General features: G+C 46.3%; 1 protein-coding gene across 4 annotated transcripts in view; it reads right to left on the reverse strand.

Moving 5' to 3' along the window:
• The window catches only part of CBFA2T3 (CBFA2/RUNX1 partner transcriptional co-repressor 3), a 123,475-nt gene that overhangs the window by 16,580 nt on the left and 87,779 nt on the right, over window positions 1-19,116 (reverse strand). For all 4 annotated transcript variants that reach the window (XM_056810898.1, XM_056810902.1, XM_056810895.1 and 1 more), the window contains 4 exons: window positions 12,508-12,749; window positions 10,421-10,510; window positions 3,506-3,687; window positions 1,360-1,610 (listed from right to left, as the gene is read on the reverse strand). In XM_056810898.1, the coding sequence (XP_056666876.1) occupies window positions 1,360-1,610; window positions 3,506-3,687; window positions 10,421-10,510; window positions 12,508-12,749 (765 nt within the window). The remainder of the gene's footprint in view (window positions 1-1,359; window positions 1,611-3,505; window positions 3,688-10,420; window positions 10,511-12,507; window positions 12,750-19,116) is intronic.

Here is a 19,116-nt window from a genome sequence, read left to right on the forward strand (position 1 = left end):
CTCACCCTCTTTGGGCCTGGTGGGTTTCCCTGGGCTCCCCTTTCCATGACTCACCCTCTTGAAAGGCTGGGGGGAGAGGAGTGAGGAGGAGATGGAGGTGGAGCTCCCTGAGTTGTGCCGGGCCACCCTGTCCTATGCGTGTGTCACCGGCAACTTGAGCCAACCCTTCAACCAAAATAGTGGCTGGAATCTGGAGGGACAGCTGGCATTTATTTTTGCATTAGCAGGAGCTGGTGGGAATTAGCACCTGCCTGACCCTGGGATTCAAGGAGCCAGACACCATCACCTGCTGCCCGGGCCTGGAAGCCTGAAGAAAGGAGGACAGCCAGCTAGCAGGCCCGGACCAGGGAGGGGGGCACTGCTGATCCTTCCCAGGCCTGAATCACTCCTTTAACCTACGGCCCTTTCGTTTGTTGGCACAGCCTTAGCCAGTGGGCACTGGTACGTTTCTCTGCACTTTCTTAATTTTTTTAGACTAGGATAAACTATAGAATAAGCTCTTACTGTATGCCAGGCACCCTGTGGGTTATTTGGGTGACTCCCCTCCTCAGCCAGGGCCTCTGTGTGCCTTCTGGGTTTTAGGGATCCCTCTAGAGTGCCTAGGTCAGTGCTCTGCTGGAAGTGAATAGGGAGCAAATAACTGGAGAGTCGCTCCTGAGCAGGATGAGCATTGCCTCTCTGGAGGTGGCCTGTTGGCTGGACATCCTTCTGCATGAAGGTTCTAGACCCAGGCAGTGGCTGACGGTGTCTGGCTCGGGAATTCTTTGGTTCCGAGTGGGTGTTCCATGAACCTTGAACGCTGCTTCCCAAGCCATGCCCCGAAGGTTTATGGGGCTCAGTGGGGCGGCCTCAGGCTCTGGAGAGTCTGGGTCCCCCAGAGCAGCCCCGAGGTCCCCACACGCCTGGCATTATTTAGTTCAGGGTTTGGGAGTGGGACTATGGGGAGGAATGTGGACGCTGGGAACATGTCGCGTCAGAGACCTTCTTCACTGATTCTCTTCTGTTCGAGGAGGCAGAAGGGTGGCTGGTCTTCTGCTCAGATACCTAGTTCAGGGGGCTCCCAGATACCACACTCCTGGGTACTTGTGCAGCGCAGACATGGCTTATTTCTCACGCAAAGCTTGATGCCCAGCCTTAGGGTCTTTCCTTCACCCCGCTGGCCACTTCTCCCTCCTATTTTGGCCCTCTGGGGGTCCTAGGACTGCTATGGCTCTCCCTTTCTCTCCTTCCTTCAGACCTGGGGGCTTTCCATTCTGCACACCCCAAAGGGCCCTCTCTCCTTCCCTGAAACGCTCCCTCTCGCCTGCCCCCATCCCTAACCCTGGCCCAGGAGAGGCACGGTGCTTGGGGCTTGCTCACCGACTTGCCGATGGCGCTCCCGCAGCTCTCGGGGGTCGGGAGGCCGGTAGGTGTCCCTGTAGTGGTGGGCCACAGCCATGTCCTCGAGGCGGTAGTGCTGAGGCGGGGGAGGCGTGGGGTGGGGCAGCCCGTTGGGTTGGTGGCTCAGCCCGTTGCTGGGGCTGTACCTCTGGGCAGGGCTCAGGGTGCATGGCCGTTTACTGAGGTGTTCGGGGTGCAGTGGGTCTCGGTCTAACCCATTCTCTTTGGTCCTGTCCCAGTGCAAAGGGAGGCAAATAGAGAGATAGAGAGAGGCCAAGATGGCAGCAGCAGAGAAAGGAATACGTAGATTGTGGGCCAAGAGAGAGGAATCAAGAAGAATATAGGAGAAAAAGAAAGAGACAAGGGGTGGGGGGAGAGAGAAGGAAGAGAAGTATGAAGAGGAAAAGAGGAAGGGAGAGAGGGAAAGAATAAGGGAAGGAGGGAGAGAGGAGGAGGAAAAAAGAGGGAAGGAAAGAGGGAGAGAGAGAGAGAGAGAGAGAGAGAGAGAGAGAGAGAGAGAGAGAGAGAGAGAGAGAGAGAGAGAGAGAGAGAGAGAGAAGAGTGTGCGCATGAGAGAGAGGGAGAGGGAGGGATGGACGGACGAGGAGAGAGGAAGAGAGACAGAGTGAGAGAGAGAGAAGAGAGAAGAGAGAGAGGGGGGAGGGAGAGAAGTATGAAGAGGAAAAGAGGAAGGGAGAGAGGGAAAGAATAAGGGAAGGAGGGAGAGAGGAGGAGGAGAAAAGAGGGAAGGAGAGAGAGAGAGAGAGAAAGAGTGTGCGCACGAGAGAGAGGGAGAGGGAGGGATGGACGGATGAGGAGAGAGGAAGAGAGACAGAGAGAGTGAGAGAGAGAGAAGAGAGAAGAGAGGGGGTAGGGAGAGGGAGAGAAGTATGAAGAGGAAAAGAGGAAGGGAGAGAGGGAAAGAATAAGGGAAGGAGGGAGAGAGGAGGAGGAAAAAAGAGGGAAGGAGAGAGGGAGAGAGAGAGAGAGAAAGAGTGTGCGCACGAGAGAGAGGGAGAGGGAGGGAAGGACGGATGAGGAGAGAGGAAGAGAGACAGAGAGAGTGAGAGAGAGAGAAGAGGGGTGGGGAAGGGAGAGGGAGAGAGAGGGAGGGATGAATCATATTCCTGGGCAGCCCAGCCCTGGTCTGTGCCCTGGTAGGAGGGTGGCATGTCAGCCTCCACAGAGCCCTGCTCCCTGGGAGTTGGGCTTATGAGATATAGGTCCTTCATTAAGAAGTCTGACCCTCCGTGGGAGGGAGCCAGGGAGAGGGAGCCACCCTGCCGCCGGTAACCAGACACCCCCCCAGGCTTCAGTGTGTGCTACTTGGGGACAGCTACCTCTGTGACCCTGCCTGGAGGGCTCAGGCCCCAGTGACACTCCCTCCATCCTCCACCACTCAGCTCTCAGGCAGGGAGAGAGTCCTGAGACTGGAAGGGTCTGGAGATCGAATCTACCCTGACACTATTGGGCTCTGTGTACCATCCAAGGGGAGAAAGCCTTGACACTCTTGGCTACAAGAGTCCTTCCAGAAACATTCTTTTTCTCCACTTTCCATCACTGATCCTTCATTGGCCACATGCCTTTTGGAAGGGCTCCTAAGGAGGCACCCAAGCAGGGGTCTTTTAAGCCCTGAAGTCAACTTGTACAGAGAGGGAGGACTTTCAAAAACCAGGGATTAATCTGGAAGAAACTTTAGGGATGTTGAATCCAACTTTTTCATTTCACAGATGGGGAAACTGAGGCCTAGCCAGTGAATTCTCACCTAAGGACACAGCTAGTAAATGTTAGAGGTGGGATCTGAACTCAGGGCTTCTGCATTCAACTTAAACCAGGCTATTCTTTTCCTGACCTTGTGCTCTCTGGAGTGTAAAAGAAGACTAAGCTACCTACTTTATAATTCACTTGTCCTTTGCCATGATTAGATAAACTATAATCTGGAAAGCTAGGGATAATAAGAAGTGAAAAGTTAAATAATTAGCAAAAGACAGAGGTGAGATTTAAACCCATGTCCTCTGCCTCTAGGACCTCCTCCTCCCTTGAACTAAAATGTAGAATCCAGTGGAAGGAATGATGGATCCCTTCTTCAACTCCCCGGGCTCTTCCCACCTCCAGCCCTCCTTACCTGTCTGGTGTCCTCCTCTTGCCATTCTCATTGACTTCCAGGAGAAGCTCGGAGGAGTCTATGGGAGAAGAAGCGTTGGCATCTAGCAGGAGCTGCTCATGTTGGGCCAGGTACTGGGCTGGGGTCTGCTTGGCCAAGCGGGCACAGTGGAGGAGCTCCCGCTGCAGTAAGGGCAGGTTTGCCTACAGAAGAGAAGAGGATTGAACTCACTGATGCAGAAGTGGGGGAAGCACAGAGGGGAATGGAAGCCCAACTCTCTCTCGCTGGGTCTCAGTTTCCTTTTCTGTAAAATGAGAGGTTTTGGTGAGATCATCTTTATTTAATTTAATTTAATTGTAAAAATCCCTTCCCTTCTCTCTTTGAATCAATACTGCATCTTGGTTATCCCCATTTGACAAATGATCATGATTCACTTGAGAGTCCCAGAGAAACTTCTTTTTGCTGCCTACCTTCCAACCTACCTCTCTATCTTTGCTCCTATCATTTCTCTAGTCTAGAATGTTATACCCGATGCCCCATTTAATGACCTATCACAATCCTCATTACTCTAACATCAATCAAGCCACATTCATCCCTTGCCTTCTATGTGCTCAGCACTGTGCTAGGCACTGGAGATACAAAAAGAGGCAGAAGCCAGGTCCCTTTCCAATCCCTCGTCCTCTCGGACGCTGATCCCAACTGAGACCCAGTTGCATGATCTGGGAACTCGTGGGCTACTTGTCTGTGCTGTTCTTAATAATAACATAACAGCAGCTGATATTTCCGTATTGTCTTAAGGGTGGCAGAGGATTTATATTATTCACATATGTAGGCACACATTTATATGTATGTGTATATTCATATTATCTCATCTGATCCTCACATCAACACTTTAAAGTATATCTAATACAAGATATTATGGTCCTAGATTTCCTGGCCATGCTATTGTTGAGACATTTCAGTTGTCTCCAACTCTTCATGATCCCTTTTGCTTTTTCTTTCTCTAACTCATTTTACAGATGAGGAAACTGAGGCAAACAGGGGAAATGACTTGTCCTAGGTCTGTTGCCAGATTTAAACTCCTGACTCCAGGTCCAGGGTTCGATCTGCTATGCCACCTGGCTGCCCTATAAATCGTATTACCTAATAAATACAATCTCCTTCCCCTTTCACCTCCTGTTTAGACCATATCTTTCCCCACTAGAATATAAGCTCCTTGAGGGCAGGAACTATTTTGCTTTCATGTTTTTTTGTATTCCCAGGGCTTAGCACAGTGCTCTGAACATAGTAATTACTTGATCATTTTTTTTAAACCCTTCCCTTTCATCTCAGAATCAATACTAAGACAGGAGAGTGGTAAGGGCTAGGCAATGGGGGTTAAGTGACTCGCCCAGACCCACTAGAGATAGTGTCTGACATCAGATTTGAACCCAGGACCTCCTGTCTCCAGGCTTGGCTCTCTATTCTCTGAGTCACTTAGCTTCTCCTTTTTCTGGTATTGAAAGGGCTATCACAGAAGAGGAATGCCAGCTTATCATGTCTGAGTCCAAGACTGGGAACATTAGGAGATAGTAGAATAGATGAAAGGGGCAGGTAGGTGCTACCTTAGAGGACTCAGCTTGGAATCAGGAACCCACTGCCCTAAATTCAAATCTGGCTTCAGACACTAGCTATGTGATCCTGGGCCAGTCATTTAACCCTGTGTGCCTCACTTTCTCCATCTGTAAAAACCTTGTCTTTGCCAAGAAAATCCCAAATGGGTCACAAAGAGTCAAACAGGAACGAAACAACTGAAGAGCAACTACTGCATGTGAGAAGGGACTATCCGTCCCATTTTGGTCTCTGTCTCTCCAGGACATCCACAGTGTTGATCTAATTGAGAGGCTGGTTTTGGCTCCAAGAAAGGAGAAACTTCCTAGCTCTGAGAACTGTCCCAAAGTGGACTGTCTTTGGAGACTTCCTTCTCACTGGAAGATTTCAAGGAGAAGTTAGGGGGTTCCTTCTAGAGAGCCAATAGGAGGGATTCCAGTCTAGGCACGGATGGGTCTCTGCCAGCCAAGATGCTGAATCCCTCATGGCGCCCAACACAGCACCTAAAATTAGTGGGTGCTGCTTGTCCTCCATTTTTTAAAGAGGACTATCCTCAGTGCCTTCTCCCAAAGCTAGGGGGATTCCCTGCTCACAGCAGCCTTAGCCCTGGGGTTGAGAATTCAGGAAACCCACCACTCAGGACCATCTTTCCTCCATCCCCATCCTTGTTCTGGATCTCTATGTGTTTCTCAAGACTTTCTGAGTCCCTCCCCAACGCCCACTCCAAAGATGATAGAAATCTCTAAGTTAGGTCTCTCCCCATCAAATGGTCTTCCCAGGGTACCTCCTGCCAGGACCTCCACCATTCTAGGCTCTGGGGAAGGTATGAGCAGGGAAAGAATCTCCAGGGTGGATGAGGCCGGCCTGGGCTTGTGGCCATGTGGAAGAGTCAGTGGTTTCAAGTATTTGTAAATAAATAAATTCCCCCAGCCCCCAATCAGACTTTAACTTTCTCATGGACTCCAAAGCTTCTCCTGTTCCCCGCCTCCCCATCACAGCATTGAGCCCAGAGACGATTAAGCAGCAGAATGCATTTTTGTCAAGCTGCTCTCCCTGCCTGTCCTGATTTTCTATTTAGATAGCTGAACGCCAGCCAAACCTCCATCTGTTGAACATGTTAAGAGTGTGAGCTGAGGAAATGTGGTGCTGGAGATTTGAAGGCTACAAACATCCTCTTGTCCCTCTCCCCCATCTCCTCTTCTCCTAACCAGCCTCCCCTTTGCCACTAAAAAGGAGGAGGAATAATACTAATAATAATTAAAAGAGAGAGAAAGAGTATGAGAAACAAACTGGAGCCGGCTGGTTGCAGTTAGAGGATAATGGAAAGCATCTGGATCCCTGGCTGGAAACAGCTGGAACCAGGGTGCCAACATGAAGCAGGGGGAATAGTGTAAAGTGATTTCCCTGGCTCCAGAAAGGCCAAACTCCATTCAACAACGTGTTAATGAGGCAGTTTCTGAAAAAGGATGGGCCAAGCAACCTAAAACCAGGGAAGGGAACCCAGGGGCAGCGACGGGTGGGAAGAGAGGGGAAGGATGTGAAATCCAAGGCCAGGACTGGGCTTCAGGTCAGAAGGCAACCACGTCTGCCTGGAGATCCCCAGGGTCCCCTCAGCAGAGAAGTGAAAAACCCTCCTTTCCTGGCAGGGTGAGTTGGCATGGACGCCATATTTATGATGCTACAGGAAGGGGAGGGGGGCTCGGTGGGGCCTGGGAGTCTGCCCTTCAGACCCAGTCCATGGCAAGAAGAGCTGAGGCCCAAGAGGAGTCACCTAATGCCTGGATTCAAGGGTTCTAGGCTGGCAGCGGAAAGGGGGCGGCTTGCCCAAATGAAGTCATCTACCAGCACTGAGGCCTCTGAGAGGACTTAACTGGTGAGGGCAGAGAACAGGAATCCTTCAGAAACCAAAATCCCAGCCAGAGCCCAATAGCTGAACTAGAGTGACTTTACAAATAGGCTCTGGAAAGGCATCTGGGAAACATTTTTGTTGTCATTTATTTGTTTTGTCTTTGCCCAAACTGCCTTGAGCTCCTTGATGAAAGAGAGCTCCATTCTTGTCCATTCCCTTGGTATGTGCCATAGCCCTGGGCAAATGGCAATTTCTATCCAAGGTCAGGATGGGAGAGCCAAGTTTGCCCAGTGGGCTTATGGCTGGAAGAAAGCCCAAAGGCCAGAAAGCTATCATGGGATGTCATGATTTTATTTTTACAGAGGGGGAAATTAAGGCACAGAAGCATTAAAGAAGGCTCTTGCTTAAGGTCATCTTATGGCAGTAGAGGAAGCCTTGGCCAAGCCAAGCCAAGCCAAGCCAAGTCAAGCCAAGTCAAGTCAAGTCAAGTCAAGTCAAGTCAAGTCAAGCCAAGTCAAGTCAAGTCAAGAAGCAAGCTCCTGGGAGCCAGTGCTCCCTGGAGGTGGGGTTGGGGCTCAAGGTTGGCTGCCCCTGCTCTACCCTAGGTTCTTTCCAGCAGAAAGCAGTCAGGGTGGGTTTCTCTGACTTGCATCTAACTTGGACAAAGAGGAAGGAATATGGCGGTGGCCTCCTGGAGCATTTTCTGAGGGCCTGCTGAGAGTGGGCTGGGAAGCCATGGGAAGCCCTGACTGCTGAGGGGAGGGGGGTCAGGAAAAAAGAGAAAGAATAATAAAGATGCAAAAGATTGTTTTCTCTTCTTCTCTTCCTCTGATAAACAAGGGCAGCTGAAGCCAGACCCAGAACATCTGCTGTAAATATTTGATCTGACAGAAATGCTAGCGCGCTGTGTGTCCCCAAAGATGGGGAGGAGGCAGACTCAGCATTAAGTTAAAAGAAGAAAAGGAGAAAAGGGAAGGGTTTTAATGAATTGCAAATGATTACCAGATGGGCCTAAACCCTCACTTTATTGCAAACAGCTCCAGCTTTGCCTTAGGCTTGTGAGTGTGAGCAAGGCAGTGAGTGGGTGTGTGTGCAGGAAGGAGAAACAACTAGGAAGGAACCCAGCGTGTGTGCAAAATGGAACCATAGGGGTGGGGGTGGGGAGCTCCCCCTAAAACTCAGATCATGAAGGGATGGGACCCCAGGCAGGTTCTACAGTGGACGGGTTCTCCCATAGGTCTCAGGCTTTATTGATGTCTCCTTCAGACCACCTAGAAGGTCCTATTGGATGTGGGTGGGGCCAAAGCCAATTTGGAAGAGGCCACATGGAATTTTGGAGCCTCTAGAGTTGAGAACTCCTTACCTCTTTAGTATAGCCTAATGGCACCCTGACACAGAAGATGAAGCAGGACCCTCCCTCAGGCCAGACCAAGGAGCAGGCCAAAAAGGGAAAGGAAAGGAGGTAGAGGGGAAGGGAAGGAGCCCACTATGCGCAGGCACTGTATTATGTTTTTGTTTACATGTAATTGAGAAAACAAAATTATAGAAAGAATTTTTTTAGGAAACACTTTATAAATCTTTAAATGCTTTATTATCTAAATATTTTAAAAATACAAAAATATTTTAAAATATTAAATAAGTATTATTTAAATATTTGTATTACTTTACAAGTACATTGAGAAGGAAGGCAATTTGCTATCGCTTATTCCTAGATGTATGATCCTGGGCAAGTCACTTAATTCCATTTGCCTAGCCCTAGTTGCTACTAGGACTAAGGGTAAGGGCTTAAAGCTTTTTTAAAACATGGATAAACTATGTCAAATTGCTTGCCTTCTCAAGGAGAGGGGAGAGGAGGGAGGGAGAGAATTTGGAACTTGATATTTCAAAAAACGAATGTTAAAATTGTTGTTTACACGTAAATGAGAAAAAAATTGTTTTGGAAAGAGTGTGAAAGTTAAAAAAAAAAAGAAAAGTCCTAAATATTATGTCATTTGATCTTCAAAACAGTTCTAAGGCATTAGGTGCTCTTTTATCCTCATTGGACAGCTAGGACACTGAGGTACACAGAGGTTATTAGATGAATTCCCCAATCAGGGACCCAGTGCTGCCCAAGGGAAGGTGCTTCTCTTTGGGTCTCACTCCGTTCCTTCATCTGAACAGGGAAGGGGTTGGACTAGACCAGGAGCTCTCTAGATCTACATCCAATGGATCTCTGAATTCTAAAAAGGATGTCTGGAGAAAGGAGCTGAATGCCTGACAAAGCTTTCTCGGGTCAATGGCAGTGACTGGGGTAGAACCCATTAAAAAAAAGGTTTGCATTAGCTCCCACTGGGTGGAATTGGTTTGAAGCAGCTGTGACGTGTTTGAATAGAGCCTGAGCTAGAATTGGAAGAGCCTCTTAACTGGTGTCAAGTCTTTCCCACTCTGATTCACCCTCCATTGAATGGCCAGAGTGATTTTCCTCAAGCTCCATGTCACCTCTCTCTACCTCCCCCCTCCCCTCAATAAATTCCAGTATCAGATAATTATTTAGATCAAATAGGGGGCAGGTAGGTGGTTTAAGTGGATTGAGAGCCAGGACTAGAGATGGGATGTTCTAGGTTCAAATCTGGCCTCAGACACATCCTAGCTGTGTGACCCTGAGCAAGTCACTTAACTCTCATTGCTTAGCTCTTACTGCTCTTCTGTCTTGGAACAGATACAGAGTATTGATTCTAAGAAGGAAGGCAAGGGTTAAAAAAATAAAATATAAAGTCATTGGTTTGGCATTTAAAGCTTGTTACTTCCCTTCCCTTCTGAGCTCTCCTGCCTTCTTCATATTACCCTCCTCCACACACCCTAGGGTCCAATAATCACAGCCAGCTCACTGGTCCTCTTGTCCAACAATCTATCTCTCATGTCTGTGACTTTGCACTGGTCATCCCCCCATGCCAGGAATGTTCTCTCCCTCCTCATCTTGGCTTCATAGAATCTCTGGCTTCCTTCAAGACTCAGCTCCAATATAATATTGCCTGCAGGAGGTCTTTCTTGATGTTCTCCTATTTGCTAATGCCTTCCCCTCTAAGGTTCCCTTCCTTCTGCTTTGTCTAGAACTACTAATACACACAAGTTCCCCCTGCTCCAGGTCAGGCAGTGACCACCCTACTGTCAAAAGTCAAACAATACTGAAAGATATCAGAATTCTGTGACCAATGATGAGGTAGGAGGACATTGACAAGGAATCACATCCCTCTCCTTTCGGCAAAGAAGTGGTGGACTTTACGTGTGGAGTGAGGGATACATGCATGACATGCGTGTGTGTGTGTGTGTGTGTGTGTGTTGGCTAAAGGAGTTCCTGGAAAGTGAATGAAGTAAAAAAAATGGGAGCATCAATAAAACATACACACTTACACACTCATGTACACATATATATCTGTCTATATAAAAGTTGAGTCGAGAGAAGAAATCTGATCCTTCCCAGGACTCTAGCAAACAACGGTGATTAGAGGAATCTTTACCTTCAGGAAGGGAATGACAAATGGACGCAGAGGAAAATTGGTGGCTTCTTGGAGTTTGGAATGGAACTCCTCAATTGTCAGGGTTGAATTCTGGAGGAAAAGGGAAAAAAGGAACCCAGTTTAGCTCTGCCAAAGGTACTGATGTCACATTTGTTTCTTTTATGAAGCTTGTGATATAAAGTACAATCTTCCATTTTGTGAAGGAGATGGGTTAGATCACTTTCTGCAGAAGACCTCTTGGTGAATCCCCACTTCCTGTCTGCTCTTGCTTCCCCTCTAAAGTTACCTTCCTTCTACTTTATAGAAGCAACTTGCCTAAGGTCTTGTAAATAGTTCTTGGAATTTTCACCTTGGGTTTTTTTCCCCTCATGCCCTGATACATCCTGGAGAACAGATGGCTTGACTATCACCAGAGAATAACTTATAACTTAGTTCCAGAAGCTACGTATGAGGCTGGCCTCTGGGAGCAACTGCTTAGATTGCTTTCCAAAAATGGAAAAAGAAAATGGCAGCTTCCTTAATCATTTGGAGAACCTCTCTGTGCTGTTTGACCACATGGTATCATCACCAGATCAACACCAATAATAATAATCTCCAAAGATTTCTCTCCTAAGCTGAGAAGTAAGTGGGAAGGGGGCTCCCATAGTCAAGAGTTAGGGCTAGAAAACACCTATAAGTATGGCTAATAATGGCATCGGTCACTTCCACGTGGGATGGATGGGAAGCTTGCTCATTATCTCATCTCCTTCATTCGGCTATCTAGAAAACTCAAGCAGGTTTTCCCAGGTATCTTTTCCTTCTTGAATTTTTTGCCCAGGCTCTCAGAAGCCATGGAAGTATCTCTCCGTCTTCTCTAGAAACCAGAATACTTTTCCTCCTCACTCTCATCTTATTCTTTGTCAAGTAGAAATAGACTCATAGGACAGATGTTAGGTGTTAAAGCTGCTTTGGGAAAAAGAGGCAGGCAAATAGGGGACCCACCAAAGGGAAATATGAGCTAGAGAACTGTGCCTGTGAGAAACACTGGACTTGGAGTTGGATGATCTGGGTCGAGTCCTGGCCGCTCATTTCGTTGACTAAGTTATTTCCACTCATGTTGACCTCATTTCCTCACTGGTAAAGTGAGTGGGCTGGAGTACATACTCTCTAAAGCCCCCTCCAGCCCTAATATTTTGGGATTCTGTTTCCATGAAATATCAGATGGCTGGTATTATTTATCCTAAAGAGAAGGCTCAGGAGAGACAAAGGCATCAGTGATATGAGAGATTCCAGTACAGAGCTTTATTCTCTGTTTTCACTGAGGGCAAAACAAGAGGGTTATTATTAATAATAATCTCACATTTATGTAGTGTCTTAAGGTTTGCAAAGCCCTTGATATACGTGATCTCATTTGAGACAACCACATCAGTAGCTACTATTATCATTCCCATTTTATAGATGAGGAACCAAAACTCAGAGAATTGAGTAATCACACAGGGTCTGAGAAGGAATTGGAACCCATGTCTCCCCGAGCTCAAGTCCAATGCTCTATCCATCATTTAAGCTGTAGCACAGGGACTTAAGTTAGGTGAGAAGGAGAGAGAGTTCTCTTGAAAAACAAGAAATGAGAAAATAAATAGATGCTGAAATGTTCTTGTAAGACCACTTCAGCAATAGAATATAGTTTCATTTTTCCAGGATAGTTTTGCTAGAAGTATAAGGTCATGGATTAGATGACCTCCCAGATTCTCCTATTAGACTGGAAAAATAGTCTGAGTTGGGAGAGCAAGGCGAATCACTCGGGATGTAGTTTAAGAAAGGATGGCTGTTCTCAATTAGTGGGAAGCAGAGCAGTAGGTGGCTAAGTGGAAGTGACTCCTTGGTGGAATGAAACCAGGGGGCCACAGAACCCAGGAATATCTCCTTGAGTTCAAAGCTGGGCTCTCAGAGCCCTTGGGGTTATGTATAAGGCAAGGAGTAAGCCTTGGCTGGTACCCAGGCCCTCGCTGCCAGTGACCCTTGGTATAGCTCTGAGCATGGGATTAGGTAGATCACCCCACCCCCAAATAAAAAAGCCACCTGTCTATGAAACGCAAGCCAAAGCTTACCACCAGCCCCAGCACCAAGGTGCGGACCCGCTCCCCGATCTCAGGAGAGATGTCATTTCCAAACTGCTGCAGGGTTGTAAGAAAGCGTTTGAGTTTGCTGAGTTGTCGTGCGCCACAGGCTGGTGGGAGCTGCTGGTTAGACAGCGAGGCTGTAGAAGAGGTGGCTGGGCCATTGCTGAACCCGTTGGGAGTCGATGGGGCTCCATTGATTGCTGTCGGGGAATGGCTACTTCCATTCATCACTGCAGAGAGAGAAGGGGCCTGAGGAATCAGTCTGTGTTGGGTCTTGGGGGTGGGGGTGGAGGTAGGACGCAGGAATGTCATGGGAAATGAGGATGGAAAATCAGTTTTCCTGGATTCAGTTTGCTTCGACACCCATTTATTGAGCATCTATTATGTGCAAGGGAGTGGGTTTTCTCCCTTAACAGAGGTTCTAAGCCCCATCATTTGGGGATTGTTCTGATCTAAGCATTCAAGGACCCCATCACATCGGATAGCTTATAGGTACAATAGGGCAAGTTCTTGGGTTATCTCTATTCCATTCCATACTCATGACAACAGTCTTACCCTCTTACCTGAGGGTCTGCCACCAGAAGGTGAAGAGGCTTAAACCTTGAGGGTTTAACTGGTAGATTTTCCAGCCAGTTGTTTATGTCTCACCCTCTCAACCATATCTTCCTCTCTCTAGTTCAGAAGAGAGGACAGCCATTTGGTGAGTCCACTCCTACCAGCTCTAAAGTGTTATGGTCAACACTTTCCCTGCCACATACAGTTAATATAAGACTTCAGGGAAAGGAAAAAAGCTTCTATATAAAAAAATGGACTACTCCTACCTCTCCTAAAATAAACACAAGGCCATGCCTATTATCCTACACATCTTTCTAGCAATAGGGATGATATTATAATAATTATCAATAATTTTTTTTTATTAAAAAACTACTTATCTTCAATCTTAGAATCAATACTATGCGTTGGTTCCAAAACAGAAGAGCAGTAAGGGCTAGGCAATGGGGGTTAAGTGATTTGCCCAGGGTCACACAGCTGGGAAGTGTCTGAGGCCAGATTTGAACTTAGGACTTCCCATCTCTAAGTCTAGCTCTCTATCCACTGGGCCATCCAGCTATCCTCAGTAATTATTAACAATATAATTAATTAAAATTATTAACCAGAAACTAACATTCATTAAGTACTATAAGGTTTACAAAGCAATTTTAATTTTATAGGCCAGTGGGATCTTTCCCCGTCTATTCCATTACACAGGATATTACCATGTTCCATCACCCTTTTCTGAAATCCATTCACTAAAGACAGGAAACTTAGGGAGTTCTTAAGGGTTTGAGCTTAGATCACAAGAGTGAGCACTACCTATTCCCAGCCTATAGATGAGAAATCTCAAAAACACATTGCATTCAAAGTTAGAATATATGAGTTTGAATTCTGACTCTGAAGCTTACTAGCTGTGTGGTCCAGGGCAATGTGCACCTGAGTCTCAGTTTCCTCATCTGTAAAATGGGAGGGTAATAATACTTGTCCTCATTTCCATCCTCACAGGGTTATTGTGAGCATCTCAGTAAATCTCTGTGGAAGGTGGACATCTCTATAGAAATGCATGTAATTACTGAAGGAGAAACTATAGGAGAGAAAGAGTGGGAGTTGAAGGGGATCTTTGCTTATAAAGGAACACCACCCTTTGGGTGGGTTTCCATGGTTGTGGGTCCCAGTATGCATACAGGTCATCTCTTGCTGGGTCATGCACATATTTAGGCACTCAATAAATATCTGCATTGTTGATCAAAGGGGATTACATATGCATGGCACTTTGTTAACTAGCAGAGCATTAGACAAAGGTATGAGAAGGATGATGGCGGTGATGGTGGTGGTGGTGGTGAGGATGATGATGATAAAACATGCATGAAGGACAAGAGGGTCTTCTCTAGGTTGTGGGACAGTCTGATTGACCAGGGACCAAGGAGAGACTCAACTTTTAGTTTTCAGCTCCTTTTGCTAGCTACCTCACCCCATCTCTTAGCCAGTAGCTACCTTCTCAGAGGTTTGAACTTAGATGCCTGGACTTAATGGGTTAAATTCATGAGGGGAGATATTTGCTCCCATGAGCTTTCTAGCTACCTTCACCAGCCCCATCATTGGGGTAGGCTAAGTTGAGCCCAGCAGACCAAAGTCCTTCATCCCAGGAGCTGTTCCTTTAGACCTATAATAGCTTCCTTTCTAGTCTCAATCTCTACCCATGGTTCTTTGCCCAAACCAAATGCCACCTCCACCATGAAACCTTCCATGGTTCCCTCAATTGGTAACAAACATCCCCTGTCTGGACTTCCCATAGCACTTTGTTTCGTGGTTCTCTAATGCGCACAGATCACCCAAAGTTTACTATAGTTTTCTGCTCTCTCCTGGCAGAATGCAAGCTTCTTGAGGGTAGGGGATGCTCACTTTTGGCTTTGTATCTCTACTGTTTAACACAGTCCCCACCACATAGTGGGCATTTCAAAAAGCTTTTAGGTTGACTGATTGGTTCTCTCGACAGACAAACTCCATTTATTTAAACTTTGTACCTCCCCAAACACCTAGGGATGCTGTACTGCATACAGTAGGTCATGGAATAGGAGACTTTCCTGGGCAAGGCATTACATAACTTCTCATCTCTTTGGGGTCCCATCTTAATTAATGCTATGTGATTCTTTCATCTTCAGCTCATTGTTGTATCTGATTCTCTCACCCCCTAACTAGCCTCTGAGTCCCCAGGCTGGCAAAGCACAGGAGCCCAGAGCCATCAAGTACACCAGATCAAACCAAGAATTAAAAATGGAAGCTGTTCAAATCCGGCCTCAGGCACTTCCTAGCTGGGTGACCCTGGGCAAGTCACTTAACCCCCACTGCCTAGCCCTTACCACTCTACTGCCTTGGACCCAATACATAGTATTGATTCCAAGACAGAAGGTCAAGATTTTAAAAAATGGAAGAAGTACCAATGGAGAGTAAGAGAGATAATGGAGAAAGGATGGCTGAGGCCTTGAAGGCCTGGCCTAGCTGTCTCTGGAGAGAGCTGGGTTTAGCAGGAATCCCATGGTGTTCAGTAGAGAAGGTAAGAGACTGGGCCATTTTTTTTTGCTTTCCTAGATGCTCCCAGGAGCTATTTCTCTGGAAAGAGAAAGGCTTGTAGAAGATAAATAATTCCTATCTCAGTACAAGATGGGGTGAGATCCCCCTAAAACTATTCACATCCCCCATCCTCCCCTTATTCTGTCCCAGTCAGCATGGGGATGACATAGTTTGCTATGTCACCTGTCTGCTCATTAGGGGTCACATTCTTTCCGATCTCAAGCTATGAGGGTATCAGAATATATTCTGGTGTCTTATTACTGGCTGAGAGGCTGCATGACAGAGTGGAGAAAATGGGTGGCCTTGGAATCTGGAAGATGTGGGTTCAAATGTGACCTTTGACATATAGACGTTATGGGACCACAAGCAAATTACTTCACGTCTCTGAGTCCCAAGCAACTCTCCAAAGCTTAGCTGCTAAATTCTAGACTACACAGTGGAGGGATCAGACATCTTTGACATGTGCTCAAAATGCCCCCAAATTAATTTTTCCGCTTGGAAGTCAACATTTAGAAAATTTAGACTTTGCCCTCCCCAAAAGCCTCGTATTACTTTCAATAATGAAGCTGAATGAAGAGTAGCAAGATCTTAGAAACAGAGGCTGGACCGAGCTTCATCTTCCTCTCATGGGCATTTGATGAATTCATGCCATGGTTGGCATCCAAAGAGTCATGTTTCCCCCAAATGTTCCAGGGGCAAGCAGGGGACACACAGGTCCACACTGGTTGATGCAATGAAGTCATTTAATTCCTGGGCATCTCCTCTCCTTCTTAAAATACTATGGGTTTATTTGCCACCTTACCACCTCAGATAAGACAACTAGCTTTCTTCCACCCCATGAAAACGGCATCATTTTTTTGGCCTAGGGATCCTGGCTTTTTGGGGCTGTGTTCTTATATTTTTTGATCTGGGCTCCACTGGGATCTATGTCCCTTGACATATAGGGAAGCTCTCTCCATAGGAGAGGAAGTCCCCTGAACCTCTCCAGCCTGGCCATTCAGATTATACAACAACTACTTGAGGCAACCAGGTGCTATAGGGAATAGATAACTGGACTTGGAATCAGGAAGACCTGAATTCAAATTCTGATGAATCCTGGGCAAATCATTGTGTTAAGGTTGGGTTACTGGAATCAAGATGCACATATTGATGAATTCCTGGGCATGTGACATGAAGAGAACCTAACTAGGGATCATAGGGCTTTAGAATCAGCAGATCCAACCTTCATTTTATAGATGAAAGCCAGGCATGTTAAATTAATTATTTGATGTCACCCAGTCATTATCTAAAGTCAGGGGGGCTTAGGTGGCTCAGGGAATAGAGATCCAGGCCTAGAGATGGCAAGTCCTGGGTTCAAATTTGACCTCACACACTTCCTAGTTGTGTGACCCTGGGCAAATCACTTAATCCCAATGGCCTAGTCATTACCATTGTTCTGTCTTGGATTCAATGCTGAGTATCGATTCTAAGAGGGAAGGTAAGAGTTGGAAAAAAGAGCATCTAAGTGAGATTTGAACCTGGAGGGCGGTTGTCTTTCCACCCTACATTAATCTTCAAACAATATTTCCCAGGGGGCCAGAGAGTATCCATATTTTTGATAGACATGATGCTAAGCTCACTTCTAGGGGTACTGGTGAGTCTACCAGAATCCCTCCAGCCACAACCAACCTTTTGGTATGGTGTTACCATCTCCTTGGTTAGGGTCAATCACAGAGGTCACCTACCCACTGACCAAAGGCCTAGGTTCTATTTCCTAATTTTCCCACTTACAAGCTATATGTGACATTGGGCAAATCACTTCCCTATTTCTGGGCCTATTTCTTCAATTTTAGAATATGGGTGTTAGATTAGGTGATCTCAAAGGATCCTGTCAATTTCCAGGTTCCATGATTCCATGTCCAGTGAAGGGAAGAATTGGGGACTGGTAATATTAATCATGGGGCTACAGAGTAGTGTCAGCGCTAGGGAGGAGAAAGACCTCAGTCTTAAGTCCCTTTCTCTAAACCTCAGAGCCACTATGGGCCAGCATCATCCAAGGATTTGACTTGAGTTGCTGCCTGTCCAAGTGGTCAGCTGCAACCCCACTCTAGGGCCAACTGACCATCAGCCAGGACTGCCAATGCCTCCTGGCAGGAGGGGGAAGGGTGGGACTGATTGTCAGGGTTATTCTAGAACAGGGATTCTTAACCCTTTTGGTGTCACAAACTGCTTGGAATAATGTTTTTAATTGCATTTTAAAATGGCAAATTCCAGCTGGAGGGTAGTGAAAATAAAGATGGCATTTCTGTCCCCCCTCCATCCCTGTGAAAACTATCCACACACCCTTTGGGAGTCTGTGGACCCCACGTTAAGAATGTTTTATCTAGAACCCTATTGAACAAGGGCCTCTTAATGGTTTTAATTAGCTGGACCCTATACCTTGCCCCTCTCCCCCTTTTTTGGACCTGGCCCATTGGAAATTCCCTTATTAATACTAATTGGCACCAGTTCAGTAAATGTATAGTATTAGAGAGTTGTGTGGGGGCACTTGCAGATTGAAAATACTGAACTGAGAATCAGTCAATAAACATTGATGAAAAGCCTACTATGCACCAGACATTGTACTACATAATAGGGATACAAAAAGAAGCAAAAAAGATAGTTCCTGCTCTCAAGGTATTCACACTCTAACAGAGGACACAACAAGCAAATATGTACAAATAAGCTACATCCAGAAAAACAAGAAATAGAGAGACCAATTGATTTGGCCAGGATGATCTAGCCAAGAAGTGCCAGGTGTGGGATTTGAACTCAGGACTCTGTGGCTTTGAGACAGATTCTTTCCCCCCTTCTCCCTATTGCCTGTTTTGATTGCTTGCTTGTTTCTAGGGGTTTTCTAAATGAAACTTGAACAGTCTAATATATATATATATATATATATATATATATATATATATATATAATCTTTACAGTATTGGTGTGTTGTATTTATATATGAAAAGTGATTTGGTCTTAACCTGCTTTGGAAGAAGCAGAGGGGATGGATTAGGTGACATGGAGAGGGTCTTCGGTTCAGAGATTAGGATGATTCTAAGAAGTCTGAATTAGTAAAATAATAAAGGAGAAAGAATCTGGAATCAGAAGGATCACTCTCTACTCTTCCATGAATCTTGGGCAAGTTTCCCCCCTCTCCCCATTCTGGCCCTCTATCCCCTTCTCTGTAAAAGGATGACTCAGGGGGCTCAACAAAATGATCTTCAAGCATGGAAGACCCCTTCTAGCTCTGACATTCTACCTAGCTATGGATCATTTCATCCAGGGAAAATGGCGGCTCTAGAGTATTCAACTGCTCCACAGGGACTGGTTCCCTCTCTAGAATACTTATCTGTACACAGGGACTGGTTAAGGAGTGATTATCTCCTATCAAGAGTTTTGTTCCAATTCTAGGACTGCTAGAATGTCCTCAAATGAAGGGAGAAAAGACCCACGAGTCCAGCTTATCTCCTTCACTGC

This window comes from Monodelphis domestica, chromosome 1 (genome assembly GCF_027887165.1).
Source record: "Monodelphis domestica isolate mMonDom1 chromosome 1, mMonDom1.pri, whole genome shotgun sequence".
Lineage (NCBI taxonomy): Eukaryota > Metazoa > Chordata > Mammalia > Didelphimorphia > Didelphidae > Monodelphis > Monodelphis domestica.